General features: G+C 34.9%; 1 protein-coding gene across 8 annotated transcripts in view; it reads left to right on the top strand.

The window, feature by feature from the left end:
- Positions 1-19,669, top strand: part of NIPBL (NIPBL cohesin loading factor) — a 150,127-nt gene that overhangs the window by 40,679 nt on the left and 89,779 nt on the right. For all 8 annotated transcript variants that reach the window (XM_014256949.2, XM_088054677.1, XM_088054675.1 and 5 more), the window contains 3 exons: positions 14,600-14,743; positions 17,182-17,347; positions 18,467-18,597. In XM_014256949.2, the coding sequence (XP_014112424.1) occupies positions 14,680-14,743; positions 17,182-17,347; positions 18,467-18,597 (361 nt within the window). In that variant the 5' untranslated portion in view covers positions 14,600-14,679. The remainder of the gene's footprint in view (positions 1-14,599; positions 14,744-17,181; positions 17,348-18,466; positions 18,598-19,669) is intronic.

Genomic DNA, 19,669 nt, shown 5'->3' with positions numbered 1-19,669 from the left:
AGATGTTCAGAGTTTTAAACATTCTCTTCCTTCCAGTGTAGATCAATTTTTGATGAAGAGGTAAATGGCCTTCCCTGTACAGTAATGTTCTAAAGCAACATTTAAACTGGAATTTTTTGTCCCACATTTATTTCAGAAGCAGCAATTTATTGTCTAGGTACTTTATCGCCTTTTTGCTTTTAAGGCTTTTGCAATAGCATATATAGGAGATTTTGTATGATGTGGTGACTTAGAAAATATATGATCTTTCATGTGTGTTAATTTTACTAATTAAAATATCCTTTTCATTCCTCTTGTTTTCCTTGGAAAGCCATTAAGTATTCACTAAGTTACTGGGGCAGCTTCAGAGAGGTGTGTTTGTAGAAATGATGACAGCTTTCTGCCATGGAGGATAAGTGCTTTGAGCCCAAAAAACCCCCATTTTACAGGTTTTACATATGCAGTGTGCATTGATATTCCCTTCTACAGAATAAATATGATGATTAGAAATTGGATTTAGATTTATGCCTGCTCTTATTGTAATAGTAGATACATTAATTCTAATAGGAAAACATATAGTTGTAAAATATAACTCCAAGAAAGTTACTAAATGTCATGAACAATGCTGAAAAAAACAGCATTGCTGTTGAACTCTGGAAATTTACCTTGTGTTTTGTTATCATAGAATGGTTTGGGTTGGAAGGTACCTTAGGAATCACCTTGTTCAAACCCCTATACTGGGCAGGGACACGTTCCACTAGACCAGGTTACTCAGAAACCCTTCCAACCTGGTCTTGAACACTTACAGGAAAGAGACAGACACAGTTTCTTTGTGCAAACGGTTCCAGTTCCTTACCACCCTCACAGGAGGGTGTCAAGGAGTTTCTTCCTGACATCAATTTAAGGCTATTTCCCCTTGTCCTGTCACAGCATATCCTTGTAACAGAGTCCCTTTCTAGCTTTCCTGTAGGCTCCTTGATAGTACTAGAAGGCTGTAGTTTTCCCAGAGCTTTCTCTTCAGATTGGATAGCCCAACTCTATCAAGCCTGTCTTCATAGCAGAGGTGCTCTAGTCCTCTGAGCCTCTTGGTGGCCTCCTCTGGACTTGCTCTGGCAGGTCTTTGTCCTTCATATATTGGGAACCTCAGAGCTGGATGCAGTGCTCCAGGTAGATCTTTACAGCGAAGCAGAGGGGCAAAATCACCTCCTTCTCCTGCAGCCCACACTGCTCTGGATGCAACCTAGGACATGTTTGGCTTTCTGGCCTCAGAGCTCTCATTGACAGCTCATGTCCAGCTTTTCATCAACCAGCACCCACAAGTTCTTCCTCTGTGTGTGTTTGAGATTGCCCCAACATATGTGAGGACCTTGCACCTGGCCTTGTTGAACCTCATGAGGTTTGTATGGGCCCCCTCTACAACTTCATTGGAGTTTAACAATTGAGAAAAACTCTTCTTCATAAGTGGCAAGCTGTACTCTCTGATTTTTGTACTTACTGATTAAGTAGGCATTGTCATTCATGATTAGGAAAAAAATGTAGTCTGGGTCCTCTAAATCCTTTCCAAAAAGAACTATGCTCCAAATTACTATAGAGAGAATTATCGCCTTAGAGACATGTAGTGTGAATCTTTCCAATTTCCTAAAATTATTACCTCAGCTTTTTTCCCAGGTAAGATTTATTTGTGTATATCATAGATTATATTCACCGTTAATGGTGTATGTTACTCAACTTCCCTTTAATATTAGGAACCCTTTTTTTCCAGTATGTGTTAATAAGCAATGAGATCATTCTAAGTAAATTTACATCAAAAGAGTTAGACAAACTTACTGGAAATTTTATGCAAGTGACTGACTGCTTACATCTTTCCAAGATCGCTTGTCTCACATAATATTCTGGACATTGAAATAGCATTTTTATTAGAGGTTTTGTCTGCTTTATGGAGGCTAGATACCAAAATTGCCTTCTCAGCTTAGAACTTGTAATCAGCTTGAAAGCAATGGCATTTCCATTTCTTTTTACATCTTGTTGTAAAACTTCTGCTGAGGAGTGATCCTGAAGGACTTCCATTTTTCCAAGAAGATCTGAGGTCTACTAAAGTAATTTCTAAGAACCAATATCTTAAGTGTGGGTGGGTTAGTTGGTTGGGTGACTTGAGTTTTTTTTCTTGGTTGTTTTTTTTGGTTTTTTTTTTTTTTTTTGAGATTAACTTGGAATGTGATTTTCAGCATCACTCATTCAAACTCTGGATAATATACTCTCAAATTTTGTGTGGTAATTAGGAATAATTCCCTTAGGAGATGGTACTGGCTTGCAAAGTTATGCTGGAAGACTGCATTAAATTGAGGGAAATCAGACAGTCATTGTGTCAGCCATGTATTTTCTGTTGCAGTCTCAGAGACTATGACTTACTTTGAAACCTGTAAAAGATGTTTCAGGTGTGTCAGATGAGAGGTAAAAGTTACTTAGGAAGAACTGAACAATTTACCAAAGTATTTTGTTCCTTCAAGGCTTGGGAAGCAAACATTTTGTTTGTGAATCTGTATGCTGAGTGTGAATAATGGCTAATTCAGCAGTTGAAAGACATTGTATTTGGTGATTTCAGGGAAGGGTTACTGCAGAAGGAGAAATCTAAACTACAGCTACACTCTGATGAGGCAAATAGAAAAGTTAGATACTTGGATGTGTTCATCTTTCAACTTCATCTGATTATGGAAAGCTTATTTAACCAAAGTTCTCCATATTTGTCGAAGCAAGACTAGGCTCATACTGAAAAGCACTTAAAGGTGAAAGCTGATTCTTCTACAGTTCCATGAATCTGTGAATTGGGAAGAATAGAAAAGATTTCATTACATCCACTAATCGTGTAGGAAAAAATGTCTCTGTCATAGGTATTTCTAATTTTGTTTAAAAGCCCCTTCCAACTGGAGATGTTGCGATACTAATTTCTTTCTGCAGGATGCTTTTAAAAAGCGTCTGGTGATTTGGTTTGGTTTGGTTTTTTATAGTAAAAGGGATTTTTTTTTAACATGGCTATTTGCTGTACATGCTAGCTGTCTTCAAGGAAGTAACTTACTTTCTACATTCCATTGAAGTAAATGCATTAATAGAATTAAAAGCCAAAAGTAAAAACTACTATATGGGATAGGTTTGGAAAATAAACTTTAGTTTAGATTTAATTCTTTGCATAACTTGTTACAATTTCTCAATTATTGATGCCCTTTTAGCTTATGGTGATCTTTACTAACTGTATATACTCTTGGTGTATGGTTATGTGGTTAATTTTAACTTACTTGATCCAAAGATAGAGGCTAAAGTGACCTTCAGGAGAAGTTTTTGCTTTGTTGCGGTCACTGTCAAGATTAGAAATGTTACTTTCCTTGAGGCATTTGTAATCTAAAACTCACTGCTTGCTCTTAAAATGAAAATGGAGAAAATGACTACTAGAGTAGTTAAAAAATAGAGTATTCTGCAGTCATTAAAAATACTAATTTTGGTAATACAGTTTTGCTCTATGGATTGTTTACACTTTGTGAATAGGGAGCCTTAGATTTTGGGAAATATGTTTTTTCCTAAGTCTATTAAAATAGTTTGTCTCAATGGTTGAATTGTCTTTGAATTTCTTTTGTTATAGAGCAAATCAGGTACTTCTGTGTCAGCTTTAATAAAGATTACAGACAGTGAAAGTAAAGTGCATAGTCAATTTGAGTCCATGGATTTATTTTTTTTAAAAAACCATGCTGGGAATTTATGTCCCACCAACCCCCCTCCAGTATTCTGGACATTATGGTGTTCTTGCTTGAGTGGGAGCTCAAGATAAGATATCCTCTGGAGGTCACTTCCTTCAGTATTCTGTGTGTTTTTTGGGAAAAATGTGTTGAAATAAATATTCCAGTATTGTCACAGTACAGCTTGTCTGAACTGGGCAAGGTAAATCAGGCCGCAACACAAATCCAGTTTGGCTGGCCTAGTTAGTTCCAGAACAAGTCCAAGGATAAGTTACAGGGGACCCTCAGCCAGCCCTGTTGGAGCTTAAATGCAAGCAGAGACAGAGGCCAGAGGTCTGGGCAGAGAAGGATAGAGATCCCAATCAATCAGCTATCTGAGCCTATAGACTATAAACACCCTATAGAACGGGGCAACCAGATTAAACTTGTTGCTGGTGTCGCATGGATCTCTGAGAATTCGTGTCTCCACCCCATGACCCCATGTAACACCTGGATGCATAAACACAATAGTAGTTCTCTGTTCCTTCCATCTCCATCAAAGGATAAGGAGTGTGGGGGAGCAGAGAAGGGAAAAGAAATGTGTGTTCAATATCTTTGGTATTTATTGTCATGATCTGTTTACATCCTTGGTACTGAAAGACATTGTTCAGCTGCAGAGGTGATGGCAGCTTACAGTCCTGTCAAATTTAAAGTGACTTGTTTTCTGCTGTTCTTTGTGTTGCATATATGCACATATGCCTATGCATATCTGTTGCATACTGAAAAGGAGAACTTTAGAGAAATATCTGCATGGGCAAACTGTTTTTTATGCAGTAATGGGGTTAATCATGGACAGAGATAAATTATAGGTATTTGGAGCAGGAGAAAGACAGGTCAGGGAACAGTAAGCTTGTGTATTGTGCCTTCAGTCAGCTAGATGCTTATTTTCAAGTGTTAATAAATGTTTTGGGAAGTGTATCTGTCTTCCTTTTTAGTTATTTGTCTTTGTGCTATCCTCCACATCAGCAGAAACCAAATTCCATAACAGGACGGGAATTCCAGCTGGAGTTAGTGCTTAGATTTGTCTCAACGCAATTTTCCATCTACCTCGCCAGTCTCTAAGTGCGTATCCGTGTCTGTACCTCCACCTGTCTGAGGAGCTGAGCTGCAGCTTTCTAACTCTGTGACTCAGCCTCATCCTTGTAATTTAGTAAAACACCTGATGAAACATAGACCTAAAGGAACAGAACAAAACCGCACTAGAGTAAAAGACATTGCATTTAAAAAACATCCATTTTGGATGTGTAAAAAAAGGTCAGCAAAAGATAACTTGTTTGGTTGGTAATCACATTAATTTCATGGACTGTTCAGAATGCTCTTTGGCTTGTCTCTTCCAGCCTTGTACTTTATTGAATTGTTGTGAAATGAGGAGATAGCCATGACAAATGGGCCATGTTCAAAGAAGTCTGCAAGTGAAGTGAAATTTTTTGCACCATTCCTCAATTCTTAGCTCTTTGTGTCACAGTTTATGATCTGCTCTGCTTTTTAAGGTGAAAGTAAAATCTACTAGATTGACAACAGTTCAGTATTGAAATGTCATAGCTAATCTTCTGTTTTCTATGTTCGATACACTTTTATTGTGACTGGTAAGTTTGTGCCTGAAGTTCCAACAGGAATTTTACAATATGTAACTTAAAATTGTTCTTGTTTCTTGGAAAAACAAATGTGAAGCTAGTTTGTAGGTGTATTATTTGTGTTCAGCTGAACTATTTCAAAATATATGACTTTGTTCAAATAATTAGAAATTAAGAAGTTGCTCAATCCTTGTCTATGTGACAGTACTTAAGATTTTTAATGTAAATTAACTGGAGGAATTAATTTAAAGTGGTTTAGTTGAGCTACATTAAGCATTTGAGTTTATATTATCTTTCAGAATTAGTAGCTTAAATTCAGTTGATTTTGTTTTACTGTAAAATTAAGTTGTATTGGAGCTCTACTCAAGTATGAAGAAAATTTCCTAACTGGTTTTAGTTACTTAAGATTGTTAAAGAAAAAAAATCAGATGCATGTTTTAGGGAATTTCCATGAAAAGGATATTTTCACTACTTATATAATGTAGTGTGCTTCGCTGTACTTGTTTTATACTAACTGGGTCATAACATTCCTGTCCGCATAAATAATTACCATTTGTTTTGCTCTAAATTATTACTTATACAAGTATGTTTTCACTGTTGACAGCTATTCTGTGTTTCTTTGTATTGTGGCAGTACCCAGTGAAGGTGAACTGAGAATATTTAACATGGACAGGCCACACATTAAAAATCCCCAAGCTTTTTTTGTGCACGACCAGCATAATTTCATCTAATTGTTCTTGACTGAATGTTTGTTAATATTCTGACAGTGGTAAGTTTGAAAACTTTGCAAGTTGCAAAGCTTAACCTTGATGGAACCTGTGAGTTTGCCTTAGGCTGTGAGCAGCTTTGCTAACTACTAGGTGCAATTCCTGTGTAGTTTTCATTCAGATTTGTAACATCTGCAGGCTATCAAGAGTAAGATGTGGAAGATGGTTGGTTAGGTGAAAGAGACACCACTTTGGAAGAATTTTTTTATTTGGAAATATATCCCTCCTTTTAGTACAGTTTATGAGGAAAAGAAACTTCTGTTGTGTTTTTGCTGCAGCTGCAGGAGAACCAGTAGCAGCAACACAAGTTCAGAATTACATAGGGCACTTTCACAGGTAGCACCTTGAACCCATCCCCAGAGCTAGGAGGACCAAACACCTAAACCTAAAATAATATTTTTCCTAGCCACTGAGAGATTCCAGATTGTTACTGTCTAGCCCACGCTGCTCATGGTAAACTGTTAATGAACTGCTTAGTTCATTAACAGTTAATCCAACACAGTACATCTAGATGTTGCATACACTCTGTTTCAGGGTTTGTTAATAACTTTTTTAACATGTTTGATTTTTTTTTTCCCTGGCTCTATTCTCTATTTTTTTTCTGTGCTATGTCTTTGAGCTCATTGTGCTTCAGTAGTTTAGCTGACCAGAGTGTGTGTGGAACTGGAAAAAAGGACTGTCTTGGCTGACTAGTGACACTGTTTTACAGGCTTAATTGTGACTTCTTTGTAACACTTCAGTTGGGTTTTTTTTTTTGCAAGTTACCTTTGCTCTTGTGTTCAACCTTTTGAAGCAATATGTTTTTGCAAGATTAGTAATCTTAATTAAAATGTTAAATTCCATTGATTATTTAGGGAATTTTTGTCTCTTAAATGTTAGCATACTTTCCTTTAGAGAGTGTATCTGCCTATATGCTGCATAAACAATATATAATACCTTGCATAAAATAAAACAAACAGAACACATTTTCAGTAGTGAAATAGTAGCTATATAATTACAAAAATAATTACATTGCTGTAATTTTGCAAATGTGTACAGCAGGACAGTATAACCAAAGATCTTCATGTTTCTGCACAGTCACTATAAACACTGATTAATTTACTAATTTTCTACCTATTGATCATTAGTCACCTCTTTATATGTAAGTCCTTCAGCCTAATAATTTTGGGAAAGCATCAGCAAGTTTGAATTACCATTTACAAGGGCTGGAAATCTCAAGACAGTTTAGTTTGTGAAAATTGGTTGTTGAATAGAGGAGATTCTTGTGTTCCCATTGAGAAAGAGGCTGCAGCATGTGCTGTCTCTCTTCATCCAGCAGCTGAAACGTGTGGGAGTGGATTTGATATGAGAGAGGGAAACTGGATATATTACAGAGGGCTAGTTGAGAGTCTTCACGTGGAGGAATTGCTTCATTGTGTTGAGACGATAAGGGGAAGTAATACAGCAGTTCAGAAGAGAAGCATCTTAACTCCCTGAAGTGCTATATAGCATCTCTCTTGCATGTGAGAGAAATTAAAGTTGAAAAATGGGCAACAAGATGAATATTAGGATAAACAAAATAGCATATCACTGGTCAGTATTAATTCCAATATGAAGAGGCAGTGATGTGTTTTTGAAATGCAGCTCTGTAAATCTGTTTATATAGAATTTTGTATTGGCTCTGCTGTGGATTACTGAAGAAATGGTAAAGAAACTGATGCATCTGTTCTCTTAGTGTATGGAAGAAGTTTGGAGGGATTTTAATTAATTTTCAAAGTCAAAAAAGAGGCAAAAATTGTGTGTCTTGAAGACTTGGTAAAATCAGCTGCTGCTTCAAGACGTTAATTTCATACCAGTTTTGTTTTGTAAAGCTTATGAAGTATCCGAGAGAGTTCAAGGGCAGAAACACAAGATTAAAAATTGGAAGAGACTGCTGTATTAAGTAGGTTTTGGTTCAGCGTTTAATCATTAGGCTTTTAGTCTGGTTAAGTTCCACCCTAATAAAAGATCTAAAAGTCTTTAAAATACAAGTAGAAGTCAGTATACAACTGTGTTTAGGAAAGGGCAGCACTACTAAACAGCTAACAAAAGACATTCCAGAAAGTTAAAAAAAACCAAGCTGCTACTTCCTTCCCAATACCTGTCACAACTATTTTATTAATGAAGATGGGTATTCTCCATTTGACAGAGCTGACTTAAATGAACTCTTTGATTTGCTTTTGCTCTTCTATACATCTCTTAACTATTTTCTTACAGTAAAATGAACTGTATCTAATATCAGCTACTGCATTTGTGCCTGAGCAAGGACAAGGGCTATGCTCACTGAAAAGAGCTTTGCTTTCTTGGCTGGAGTAAAAATCATGTGTGGAATATGTACTGCAGGTGAGAAATAAATGTATGAACTGCTGGAGTAGGTTGGTGTTTTCCCTTTGTGTTTGTTTCTCTGTGATGGTTAATATCATTACTAATCTTCACAGTAAGCTTCACTTCATGAGGTTTGCAGAGTCCCACTTCTCAAGCCTGTCCAGGTCCTTCTGGATGACACCTCTTACCTCCAGCATGGTACTGCATCATAGCTCAGAGTCATTGGCAAATTTGCCATGGGTGCACTCAGTCCCACTGTCCCACAGATCAGGGAAGCTGCATATTGCCTATAGGCATCCGTTCTCTACAAATGGCTTGGTCTGAGTCTGGGTGTGGTCCAGTTGTGTCAACTCCCTTTCTCAGTTCCCCCAGGAAGAGTTGTTACAGGTTCAGAGCACGACTGATGCTCATCCTGGTAGAAATACGTGTGCTCTTACATTAGGGGGTGTCTTGCTGAATCCACAGTCCAATCTCATTCATTCTGTACTTCCACTGATTGTACTGGGACTTTTCGTGCACTGTGGTGTCACTGCTACTGATATCACCTGGGCAGGAGAGACATCAGTGTCATTGCTTATCAAATTAGAGCAGAGACTAAAGGAATGCAGTAGTAGTTAAAGATCAAGAAACTGGTTGCTTTAGTTTTTTTCCCCTAAAGATTTCTTTATCCTGCTAAAATGAAATAAAGCTTACAATTGTACAGTATAGTACTTTCCACTTTTCTTTTTTTTCTTACAATGATTGTGATGAACTGGGCACCTACTATAGGAAAACACGTTATGCTAATTCTGGTTTAGAAGCTGTACTAGGTAATCATTATCTCAAACCCTTTCATTTTTCAGTTGTTTTGTCAGCATCAGTGTTTCTGCTGCCTGATCACTTTATGAATGAAACATACAGATTTCACTAATACACACAGACACACAGACACACAGACACACAGACACACACACGCACTCCCCTGCTTGTACAACCTCTTTACTCACATGCTGCAACCACCTCTTTGGCAGTCAACTTAAATAAATATACAGTAGCTTCATGTTTACTTGCATTACTATTTTAACCTTAGACAGCTGCATTGGGCAGCTGATTAATTAATGTTCACTCTTCATTTCCAATACTGAGTTTTTCTGAGATTGAATTAGCTTTAAATGCTGTACATTGTAAATGTATATGCTTGCCCCTCCCCAGATACTTAAATATAATGTTTTGTCAACTATATTTGTTTCTTTAGTATGTTTTTGGAAGTATTTTTGAAAGCATTTAGTTCTGGAAACTCACTGTTGTTGAATAAAACTGTAGCTCTGGAATAGAAACCAGAAATCTGCCCTCTTGTGGATTAATCTGTATGATATTTATGATCTGTATCTTACCTGAGTGAGAACTAAAGGATATTAATTGGTTCTATTTGTGATTCTCATTCTTTAAGCAATTTTTTAAAGGCTGGTTTATATATATATATATATATAGTTGATATATATGTAGAAAAATAAGCAAAAGTACAAACAAGAAAAGTAATTTATTTCAAAATGTCAGAGTTTAAAACTGACTATGAGACAAAGATTCATAAATTTGTGATTACAAGTTTGCTGATTTAAAATAAAAGAAAATGTTCACTCTTCATCTAAATTATGAATTAGCTAATACATAGTTATACTGTTTTAATTTGCTTATGAAATTGAAGAAATCAAGATCATGGTGCTGTGGTTGTATCTGTGTGATATTACTCAACATACAGGAAACTGAAACTGCTTTTTAAAATACTTCCATGCTAAATAAAGATTTCATAATCTAAGTGAAATAAAACAAGACTATTTAAAGTACTCCGCTTAATAGAAGTAAAATAGTAAAATAGTATTTTTAAAAGAAAAACACAGATATCTATTATCATAGCTTGTCTTTAAATTTTAATTTTAATCCCCTTTTTTACTTCTTGGAAAATATCAGATTACTTATATATAATATATTGTTTTAAATCTGAAGAACTGCCCAATTCTGAGACTGGTTACTTATCTGTGCTTTGCTGCTGAGCCTTTTTGTATTACTACATAAACAGATTTTTCCTTTTGTTTTGTGTTTTACTCTTCTCATGCGTGCACATGGCAAAGCTGGGGAAAACCTGGTATTTTTGTTAGAGATAAACAGTTTCTCAACCAAGAGGAATGTTTCCTAAATGAAGAGCTTGTACCTTAATATGATAACCAGTGATCAGAGTCGTCTTATCATTCAATTGATAGTTAAATGCTTCAATATATGAAAACATACAACTGCAGTTTGTTTCTATTTCTTATTTGAAGGGTAATTTATTTGTTTTGTTTGCTTGGCTGTTGTTATTCTTTTCCTTTTATGCTTGTAGCTTCTCGTTGCTGGATGTTGATGTCTGTATTTAACTTGTTCCCAACTTTCATCCTCTCATCCTCTCTTCCTCCCTTAATCTTACCTTTGCAATAAAGGACAATAGAGATAATTTAAAAAAAAAAAAAAAAAAAAAGGGAAAAGGATAACTTAAAATTTGTTTACTTTAAATTTGTTATTTAAATTAAATAAAATAAAAAAAATTAAATTAAATAAAAATTAAATGAAAAATAAAAAATTAAATTAAACTAAACTATTACCTAAACTTGTTTGATAATAGTTTCCTTGCTATGTTGGCTTGGCTTTTCATTATTAGTGTATATTATGATGATAAATTTTCACACGTTGTTCTTTAGATATGCTGCCATTTCACTATTTTCCTTTCACTGAGGGGTTCGTTGTGTTGCTTCCTTTGTACACTGTTTAGGGAGTTCCTTCCTCCCTAAAATGTCTTGTATGGTATCTGTTGTTTCTTATAAAGAAGCAAGAGCATAAGTACCTCTACACTGAATGTACAAGACCTCATACATTTATATAGACTGTATTTCCTGTACTGTCTGAACTGCTACACTACAGTCTAATGCATTGATTAAAAGCCTTCCAGTGCAGATCTTTGATTTCCTTAATTCAGCCGGTAACTGACAATATCTGTAGTTATACTAACTAGTTATAGTTATACTATAGTATATAGTATAACTATATAGTTAACTATATAACAATATAGTTAACTAACAATAACAATAACTGTTTCATTTTTTTAAGTTAATGGGCTATGTTAACTATTACACTATTGTTAACAGTTACTGAACAAGCCTGGCAATGAAAAATTTTGAGATACTGAAAATGATTATTCTTCTTGATTAGTTGTGAGCTGCTAAATTAGTACTTTTAACCCCTCTTTCATTTGGGGAATGGAGGTAGGGGAGAAAACTCCAACAAAACTTGTCTGGCAGTCAAGCTATTGTTATATGCTGTACCGATGTTTTGTATGGAACAATCTATACCATCTTGAGCTGTCAATCTTTATTTCCCTAACTGCTGGAGATTTTAAAGTCTTCAGATGATTGAGTTTATTGATGTTCTCAGTGGCATCAAATTTGAGTTGTAGTTTCACTGGATCTCAGTCTCTGCTTCTGGAGTTGAATCCCACCTTGTTTGCCAGTTTTATAACAGATACAATTTTGCCATCAACACAACAGATGTAGTATTTAGACCCAGATTTTACTATGTGGTTTCTTCATATTGTGTTTGTTTTGTAAACTAATCCCATCACTTAATCTCATCAGTCTCTCTTTCTCTCTTGTTTACTCTCATCTGTTTATTCATTTCATCATGCTTACAAAACCTTCATAATGTCAGACTTCTTGAATTGCCGTGCTTAGCCCCCAAGCTGATGCAGACAACCACATCCTGTCACTTCTGTAACAATCTGTACAATCCGTCTTTGGAGTAGTGGTGTTGCTTATCTCTACTAAAGTAAGGTTGTTCAAGAAGTTGGCAGCTCTGATGATGAAAAAGTCTGTTCTGGTTTTCTTCTTGGTTGTATTTATGTGCTCATTTATTGTTGTGTTAGCATTGCTCTGTGGCTTTCTTTCTTAGTAACCTTCTTTGACTGCCTTAAAGAGAGCAACCATATCCCCTCTTGACCTTTGTTTTGTTAGTTAAACAAACCAACCCCTTTTACTCTTCTCTTACAAAGAAAGTTTACTTTTCCCTTGCTGACTGCACTTGCTGCACTCTGAGTTCTGAACCTTGCCAGGTTCAGATTTCTTATCATGTATCTGTGGAAAAGGTTTCTAATACTAAGTGTCTGGTTTTGGAGGAATTTTTCCCATAAAATATCTGTATAATTTTCTTTATTGTGGCAGTAATAGTTGAATTAGGAATTAACTTGAATTAGGACTGATAACTTCTGTGTTAACAACTTTCTCACTTGATAAGGAAGTGAAAGTGAATAGACTTCTTTTTCTTATATTTCATTGTGTCTGTGCTACATAAAAATTTCCGATAATACTGGATAGTGAAGTAGCCTTTCCTTTAAGGCAGTTTCAGTTAGGAGAAGTCATCAGACATAACATTTTTATAGTAAATCAAATTTATGTGTGAAAGTTGTTCTTTAATTTTTAGGCTTTCAGTGAAAACTTAGATTTTAAAAGTATTATCTTCTGTGGGTTTGGCTGCAGACTCATTATGGGACTCTTCTGGAGTGTTTTATTTTTTAAATTTATTTTTAAGAATTGCTTATTTGTGGAACTAGGCAACCATGGAAATTTTGCGTATATTTGTATTCATTCAGGGTAAAAAACCCTTGGGTATTGAGTAGTACTTGAAGCTGCTCTGAGGGAAGTTTTTTCTTGGATTAAAAATTAAACCCCAAACACAGCAATCCACATAGAGTATCTGTCTGTAGTTCATAGTATTTTCCTTTCTGACTAGATTTCTGTATCTGCAATGTATATTTTTAATTTTAAAAAACGTAATTTAGGTCAAAATGAGACTGTGGCAGGTGCAGCAGAGGAAGTCAACTCACTGTCAGTTCTGTTTAACCTCAGTATTTTTTTCAAAGAATATGCAGATAGGGAAACTTCGAAAAGTTAATTCCACTGGCTGATGAAAACTTTTGAGCAAACAAAAAGACTTAGAACATTTGTTTTCCTTGTCTTGGACTCTACATAGTCTAGTATGTATTTATAAGCAGTGGAGTTCTATATATTGCTATATATTGCCATATGCTGCCATGTTGGTGTGGCATAAGAAGGAATGTTACTAAGAAATGTTATTAAGGAAATTATAAGGATCTCGTGGTTTAGATGTATTTTATACACAATTCTCAAAAATGTAGGCTTGTACAGTAAGTAAATAATGATTTCAGCATTCAATAGATAAGAGAAATGCTTATGTAAGGACTCTCTACTATTTCCCAAACTGTGTCAACACACATGCCTGTCTGCAACAGGTAACCACATATCAAATTCCTTTAATGACATAAGAAAAATCATGTCAATTTCACTATATACTAGGGGATTGTAATGTGTGATTTTTGTAAATTTTTGATGGTTTGGAACTGCAGTTTTTGAGGGTTTTTTAGCAGTGTAGACTTCCTTACATTTAGGATCTTTATAATTAGTGCAATCCAAGTGAACTAATTCCTTTTTCTGTAGTCGAATATAAAATGTGATGTTTTACAGGAAATAAATGAGTTTGTTCAGTAGTGGTAAAACTTCATTTTTTCCCCAGGAGGAGTAATTTCTGGTAGTTTGACCAGATAGAGTTATATATTGAAGAGATATTGTCAAATCAATTTTGAAATAGCTACTACTTTTATAATATACTTAGATTTTGTATTTGTCAATATGTTTGCTCCTTTATTTTTGAATCTGTAAATTACTCCTTTTAGTTTTGCTAGTCTCTTTATGAAAATGCCTCCTTCTGTAAAACTGGGAAGTGAGTATAATAGTTAACCACTTAAACTATTATGCATTAAGTGCTATCACTCTTCAGCATGAACTAACAGAAGTTTTGTTACCAGTTTTTGAGTCCATATTGTATAACTTGACCAAACTTTTTTAAAGTTGCCTTATCTTGCATCTTTTTTGGTGAAGGGGTTGGTTCTGAGACCAGAAGGAAGCTTGCTTTTTAGCTGGCTAATGCCACCTATTACTTAAAATCGACACTCTTCTACCCACTCTTGAAAAAATTTCCTTAGTACACAAGTAAAGGTAGTATGGTTTGTTTCACTTATGTTAATGAATGTAAAATTTTAAAGAAGTCAACTGAGAGATTTTATTTGGTTTTGTTCTTTTTGTTTTGTGTTTAGTGCTTGGGAGATGGGAAGTAATGATAGCTGGCACCTGAACTGAACTATCTGTGTAGGCACTACTCTCCCAGAACTTCAGGATGAATGGGGATATGCCTCATGTTCCCATCACTACTCTTGCAGGGATTGCTAGTCTTACAGACCGTAAGTACTCTTCTTTTTCTTGTCTTTACTATGCTTTACCTCTTTGGTAAATACCTGCATTTTCAACATTCTAAAAAGGTTTTTATTTTAGAAGTTCTTACAGTTAAATCTGTTTAAAACCAGACTTGCCATTAAATATGTTAGCCTTGGTATTGCTTAAATAGCTAAAATCTATCCAAAAAAACCCCTGCATTTTAAAGCATAACATGAAATGCAGGTTAAAAAAAACCTTAAAGAAACCAAATGCAGGAATTCATAATTTACTTGCAATATAATTTAGTAACATATCTGTTTATCACACAAATAAAGAAAAACATATAAATGTTAAAGTACTTCTAAAACATGCATCCCATCATCTTCAATGAAAAGACAGAGACATGGGATTAGACTGATGTGCAACTGATCAAGAGAGTTGCAGAATATACTGAATATACTTGAAACCTAGTTCATTTATTTTGAGCTAGTTAATAGGTGCACAAAATGATGGCTAGAATAAAATAAGCAGCTGAACCTGAGTCTTTTTTTCTTTGCTGTTCAGCCTGAAAAAGGAGTATATGAAGTGTGTATGCTGACTTTAAGTACATCAGGAAGACAAAATGCAAGAAAAGAAAAAAACTATTTACATCACAAACTGATACTGGACAAAACCACATCATTATGATGTGACCAAAAAGTAATTTCTAGTGAAAACTAAGAGGAGATTTATTATTACATAGTGAGGTCCTATAACCATCCTTACAGTAAGAGCAGTTTAGACAAAGAGGCATCTTATATATATATATAAAGTGTAAGAAAGATTTTTTAGCTCAGTTGTCTGTCTGAGGATAATTGGAGTTAGTGACCTTAGATGCTTCTTCTAAGCAATTCTGTTGTTACACTGTTGAAAATTGGAAGCTTTCTAAGAAATAGTGGAAGTATATATTCAGCAATTGAATTTAATTGCTCACAGTAAAAAAGGCAGATGTTTTGGAGGAAAAACCCACTTCATGTCCTTCTGGTATATTCTGAAGTATTGAAGTGGAAGATGCAGGTTATGTATTTAAACATGTATGTATGTATGACCATATATGTCTAATAACAGACCATCAGGATGCAAATAATGAGTTTCCAGCTATGGACAGTTTTTCAGAATTAAGCATTTGTAGGTAAGGTTACTTTACTGGTGGAAGTCACTGGTCAGACTTCGGTGGAAGAGTTCCTTTAAACACTGAATTGGAATGGACAAGATCAGTTGCCATGGAGACACGGATGCTATCATGCCTGAAGGCGATATACTAGGCTCGCTAAATTTACGCTACTTTAATAAGCATGCTTTGCTGATTTTGCTAATTTTTCCAAGTTTCAAGCACATTCAAGGTAATCTGATGCAAGTAATGAAAGCTAATGACTTTAATATATTGCACACTTCTATTTGAATTTCTTTTATTTCTAAGTACAGCAATGATACACATTATAAGGGGTGAAAAATGCTGGAATCACCCCACTTTTTAAATTTCAAAATATGAAAGAACCAAAAAACATGTTTCACTTTGATTGTTTTTTTTCTAAAATTGTTTCTAATGCTTCAGTTAAAACCTTTTTCTCAAGGATGTGATCAGGATGGTAAGTTGCAGTTAGAGTTAGCTTGTTTTCCTGAACCAACTGAGGTGACTTTACTCTGTATCTAGCCTTTTGGCCTCTCCTGGCTTACCCTTCTCTGGTCTGTGTAGCTCTACAGTCATCTGATCAAACCTTCTTATATGTACACTTCCTTGTTATATCCGAAGACCTAAGAATGTCCTATGAAATTGAAGTGTACTTATAATCTGATTGAAATAGTGTTTTCACTAAATCTTTTCATGAGATTTGTAAGTTTTTCTGACTGAATTGGCATTTCAGTGAACACACCAACCAACAATACTAGGCCTGTCGTGAGAAGATAGTTTACATAGGAATAAATAAAAGAAGGGGAGAATAAACTGGGAATTTAATTAGTGGATTTAATTGATTGTTGGGTTGTTTGATTTTTTTGATGGGTTGTTTTCTTCTGGTTTTTTTGTTAAAGACCTTATAAAATGGTAACACTGATTAAAGACTGAGATCAGAGTAGAAAAATGAAATCCCCGATACCCATAAAGTACTGCATGTAGCTGCAAAAATTTTGCATTTCCTTTTTTTTAATCTATGCTTCTGACTCCAGGAGAAAGGTACTATAACATATAAAGAGCTTAATATTCTGGAATGTTTAGAGAGTCCAGTGTTGGTATGTGAGTGGGGGTGTGTATATTTCTTTGTGTGAAATTAAAAGTTAAAAAAAAAAAGCAGAAATGTTCCCTGTGTTTTAAATCTAGGTGTCAGGTTTTCTTTCTTAATCTCATGAGGATGTAGGGGGGTGACTACATATGTATGTTTGTGACTCATTAAATTATTCTGAAGTTCTTCCTGTTTTCTAATAACAGTTTTGAACCAGCTGCCTCTTCCATCACCTTTACCTGCTACCACAACAAAAAGCCTGCTTTTCAATGGACGGATAGCTGAAGAGGTGAACTGCCTTCTGGCTTGCAGGGATGAAAATCTGGTTTCACAGCTTGTCCACAGTCTCAATCAGGTGTCAACAGATCACATGTATGTATTTTGAACTGCCACATCAGATCACCATCCTTACTTCTTGAAATCAAAATTAACTGGATTGAGAAGGATGTTTGTGAAAATACAAAAATTAGAGTATGTAGATTTTTCCTTAGGCTTGCTTAGCAAGTGGCTGCAATATAAGAGTCAGATGTTTCAGTCAGACAATGTTAATAATTGTCCATGAGCCCTTATGCGTAACTGTGGGGGTTATTTTACAGATCTGATGCTTATTCCCTTCTTGATAGGTAAGAGTGCAGACTTCATGGTGTTGATTGTGCAATACTAATTGGCTTTCAATGTCAGTCACTAATAAGCATAGACAAATTACATACCCAAAAGAAAATTTTTGATACCTGTGTCAATTCTGATTAGGTATTGAACTTAAGTAGTTTAACAATTCAGCCATCAAGTATGCTAATGTATTCTCTTTCTGTTATTTTTTTTCTTATTTCTTCCTGGTATCCTTTGAATTGTTTTATGTTGACAACCCTGTAATTTCCTTACTTGTTTTGTTCAAATGGGAGTAGCTTTTAAAAGTCCTCGAAGCATATAAGAAGTGAGTGCACAGATGCATTTACAGAAAATCCACTGCATTTCTTTATGGTTCAGAGAGAATCCTGTGATCTCAAAGATATGCCAATTTCCGCTTTTCAAAATAAAAAGATTATCAAACCATTGGGTTGAAACATGAATGTTACACATTCATGTATATGTTATCTTCACTCCTACAGTTACATATTCTTCATGTTATGCCAAAGCATTCTTTTAGACAGAAGATCATGATATAAAAATGGGCCTAAGAGACTTCTTATGATAGTCTTAAACTGACAGCCGCATATCTATAAGAGCTTAGTAACAGAAAATGATTGTGAGGACTTGTAGGAATATTTCTTCCTTATTCCTTAAGGAAGAGGGTGAAAAAGACTAGAGGCAGGAAGCAGTGCTTTGCAGACTTGATTTTTCCTATATTTTAACAGTAAAATTGTCTTCTTTCATTTTGGTTTTGATTTTTTTTGGTTTTTTTTGGTTTTGGTTTTTTTTTTACTTGACTCATAGTTTCTTATAATTTGAAAATGCATTTGCCTCTTTATTTGCTTACTTCCACAATTCCAGAGAGTTGAAAGATAACCTTGGCAGTGATGATCCAGAGGGAGATATACCAGTCTTGCTGCAGGCTATTCTGGCAAGGAATCCTAATGTTTTCAGGGAGAAAAGCATGCAAAACAGATACGGGGTACAAAGCGGTAAGGATTTTTGATTATCTATTGATTAATTTTATGTTGTTCTATAAATCTAGGGACTGATACTAACCACAAATATATGTGCAGCACAACTGTTGTATTTATACTTTGCCTTGTGTTTGATAGTGATTTAAAGCTATGTACCTTAATGTCTTCTAAGAGCAATTGTATAGTAAAAAGGAGGAAAATAAAAGCTACTAGGTATTTTTCTAAAAAAAAATTCATTTCACTAGAAGTTTAATCTCTGGGATAAGTAACTGGATTTTATTTTGAAACCAATTTTATTTTGAACTTTTTATGCCTAGGTTCATAAATTTGTCTTGGTGAATAATTGAAGGTGAAAACATATGCATCAATCTTACTGAAAATCTATATGATTATACTGTATCATTGCAGTGAGAGTTCTTAATTGTTCTGGAGTGTAGAATAAGTTGCATTGAGGCATCCTTAGCAGCTCCTCCCTGTCATTCCTCATGTTAGCAATCTTGTGATGTCCTACAGCTCTAAGTTATTTATGAATTTTGGGAAACTAAAACCTTATGCATCTTTCCATAAATGTCAATTACTTCAATATTTTTTTTACATTTACGAAAGAACTCAAGTGCACTTTTGCCTATAAAAGGAAGAAACTTCACACGTGCACTTTTAATAAGAATATATATCTAACTGAAAAATCACCTGTTGTTGAGCCATCTTAGCTTAAGCATGTATGCTGCTGTAATACAGTTTAGTTGTACAATAATTTTTATGCAACCTTGAGTTATGATTCTGTGAAGTGCATTCTTTGCCATTTGGTAGGAATGCTTAAATGGATTTACACAGATAGCTTTTTTACAAGAAGAAAAATTGTAGTAAGACTGGGACTATATGTAAGGAATCTCATTCCAGAATTATTCTACTAGGATGGTGTTTTCTCAGTGCTGCGTAGTAAAATGAGAACAATATGAAAAAGTATAAAAAGATACTGTAGTGCTGATGGCCACAGACTCATTTCACATCCATTTTAGACCCAGTATTTGGGGCTTGTTTTTACTTCTTTCTCTTTCTCTACTTTGCATCATTATCACATACACAG

The sequence above is a fragment of the Pseudopodoces humilis genome, chromosome 4 (assembly GCF_049639895.1).
Source record: "Pseudopodoces humilis isolate 2021_Gansu_Grassland_sample_001 chromosome 4, ASM4963989v1, whole genome shotgun sequence".
Taxonomy (NCBI): Eukaryota; Metazoa; Chordata; class Aves; order Passeriformes; family Paridae; genus Pseudopodoces; species Pseudopodoces humilis.
The sequence above is the reverse complement of the archived record's forward strand: the minus strand, read 5'-3'. Positions and strand labels throughout refer to the sequence as shown.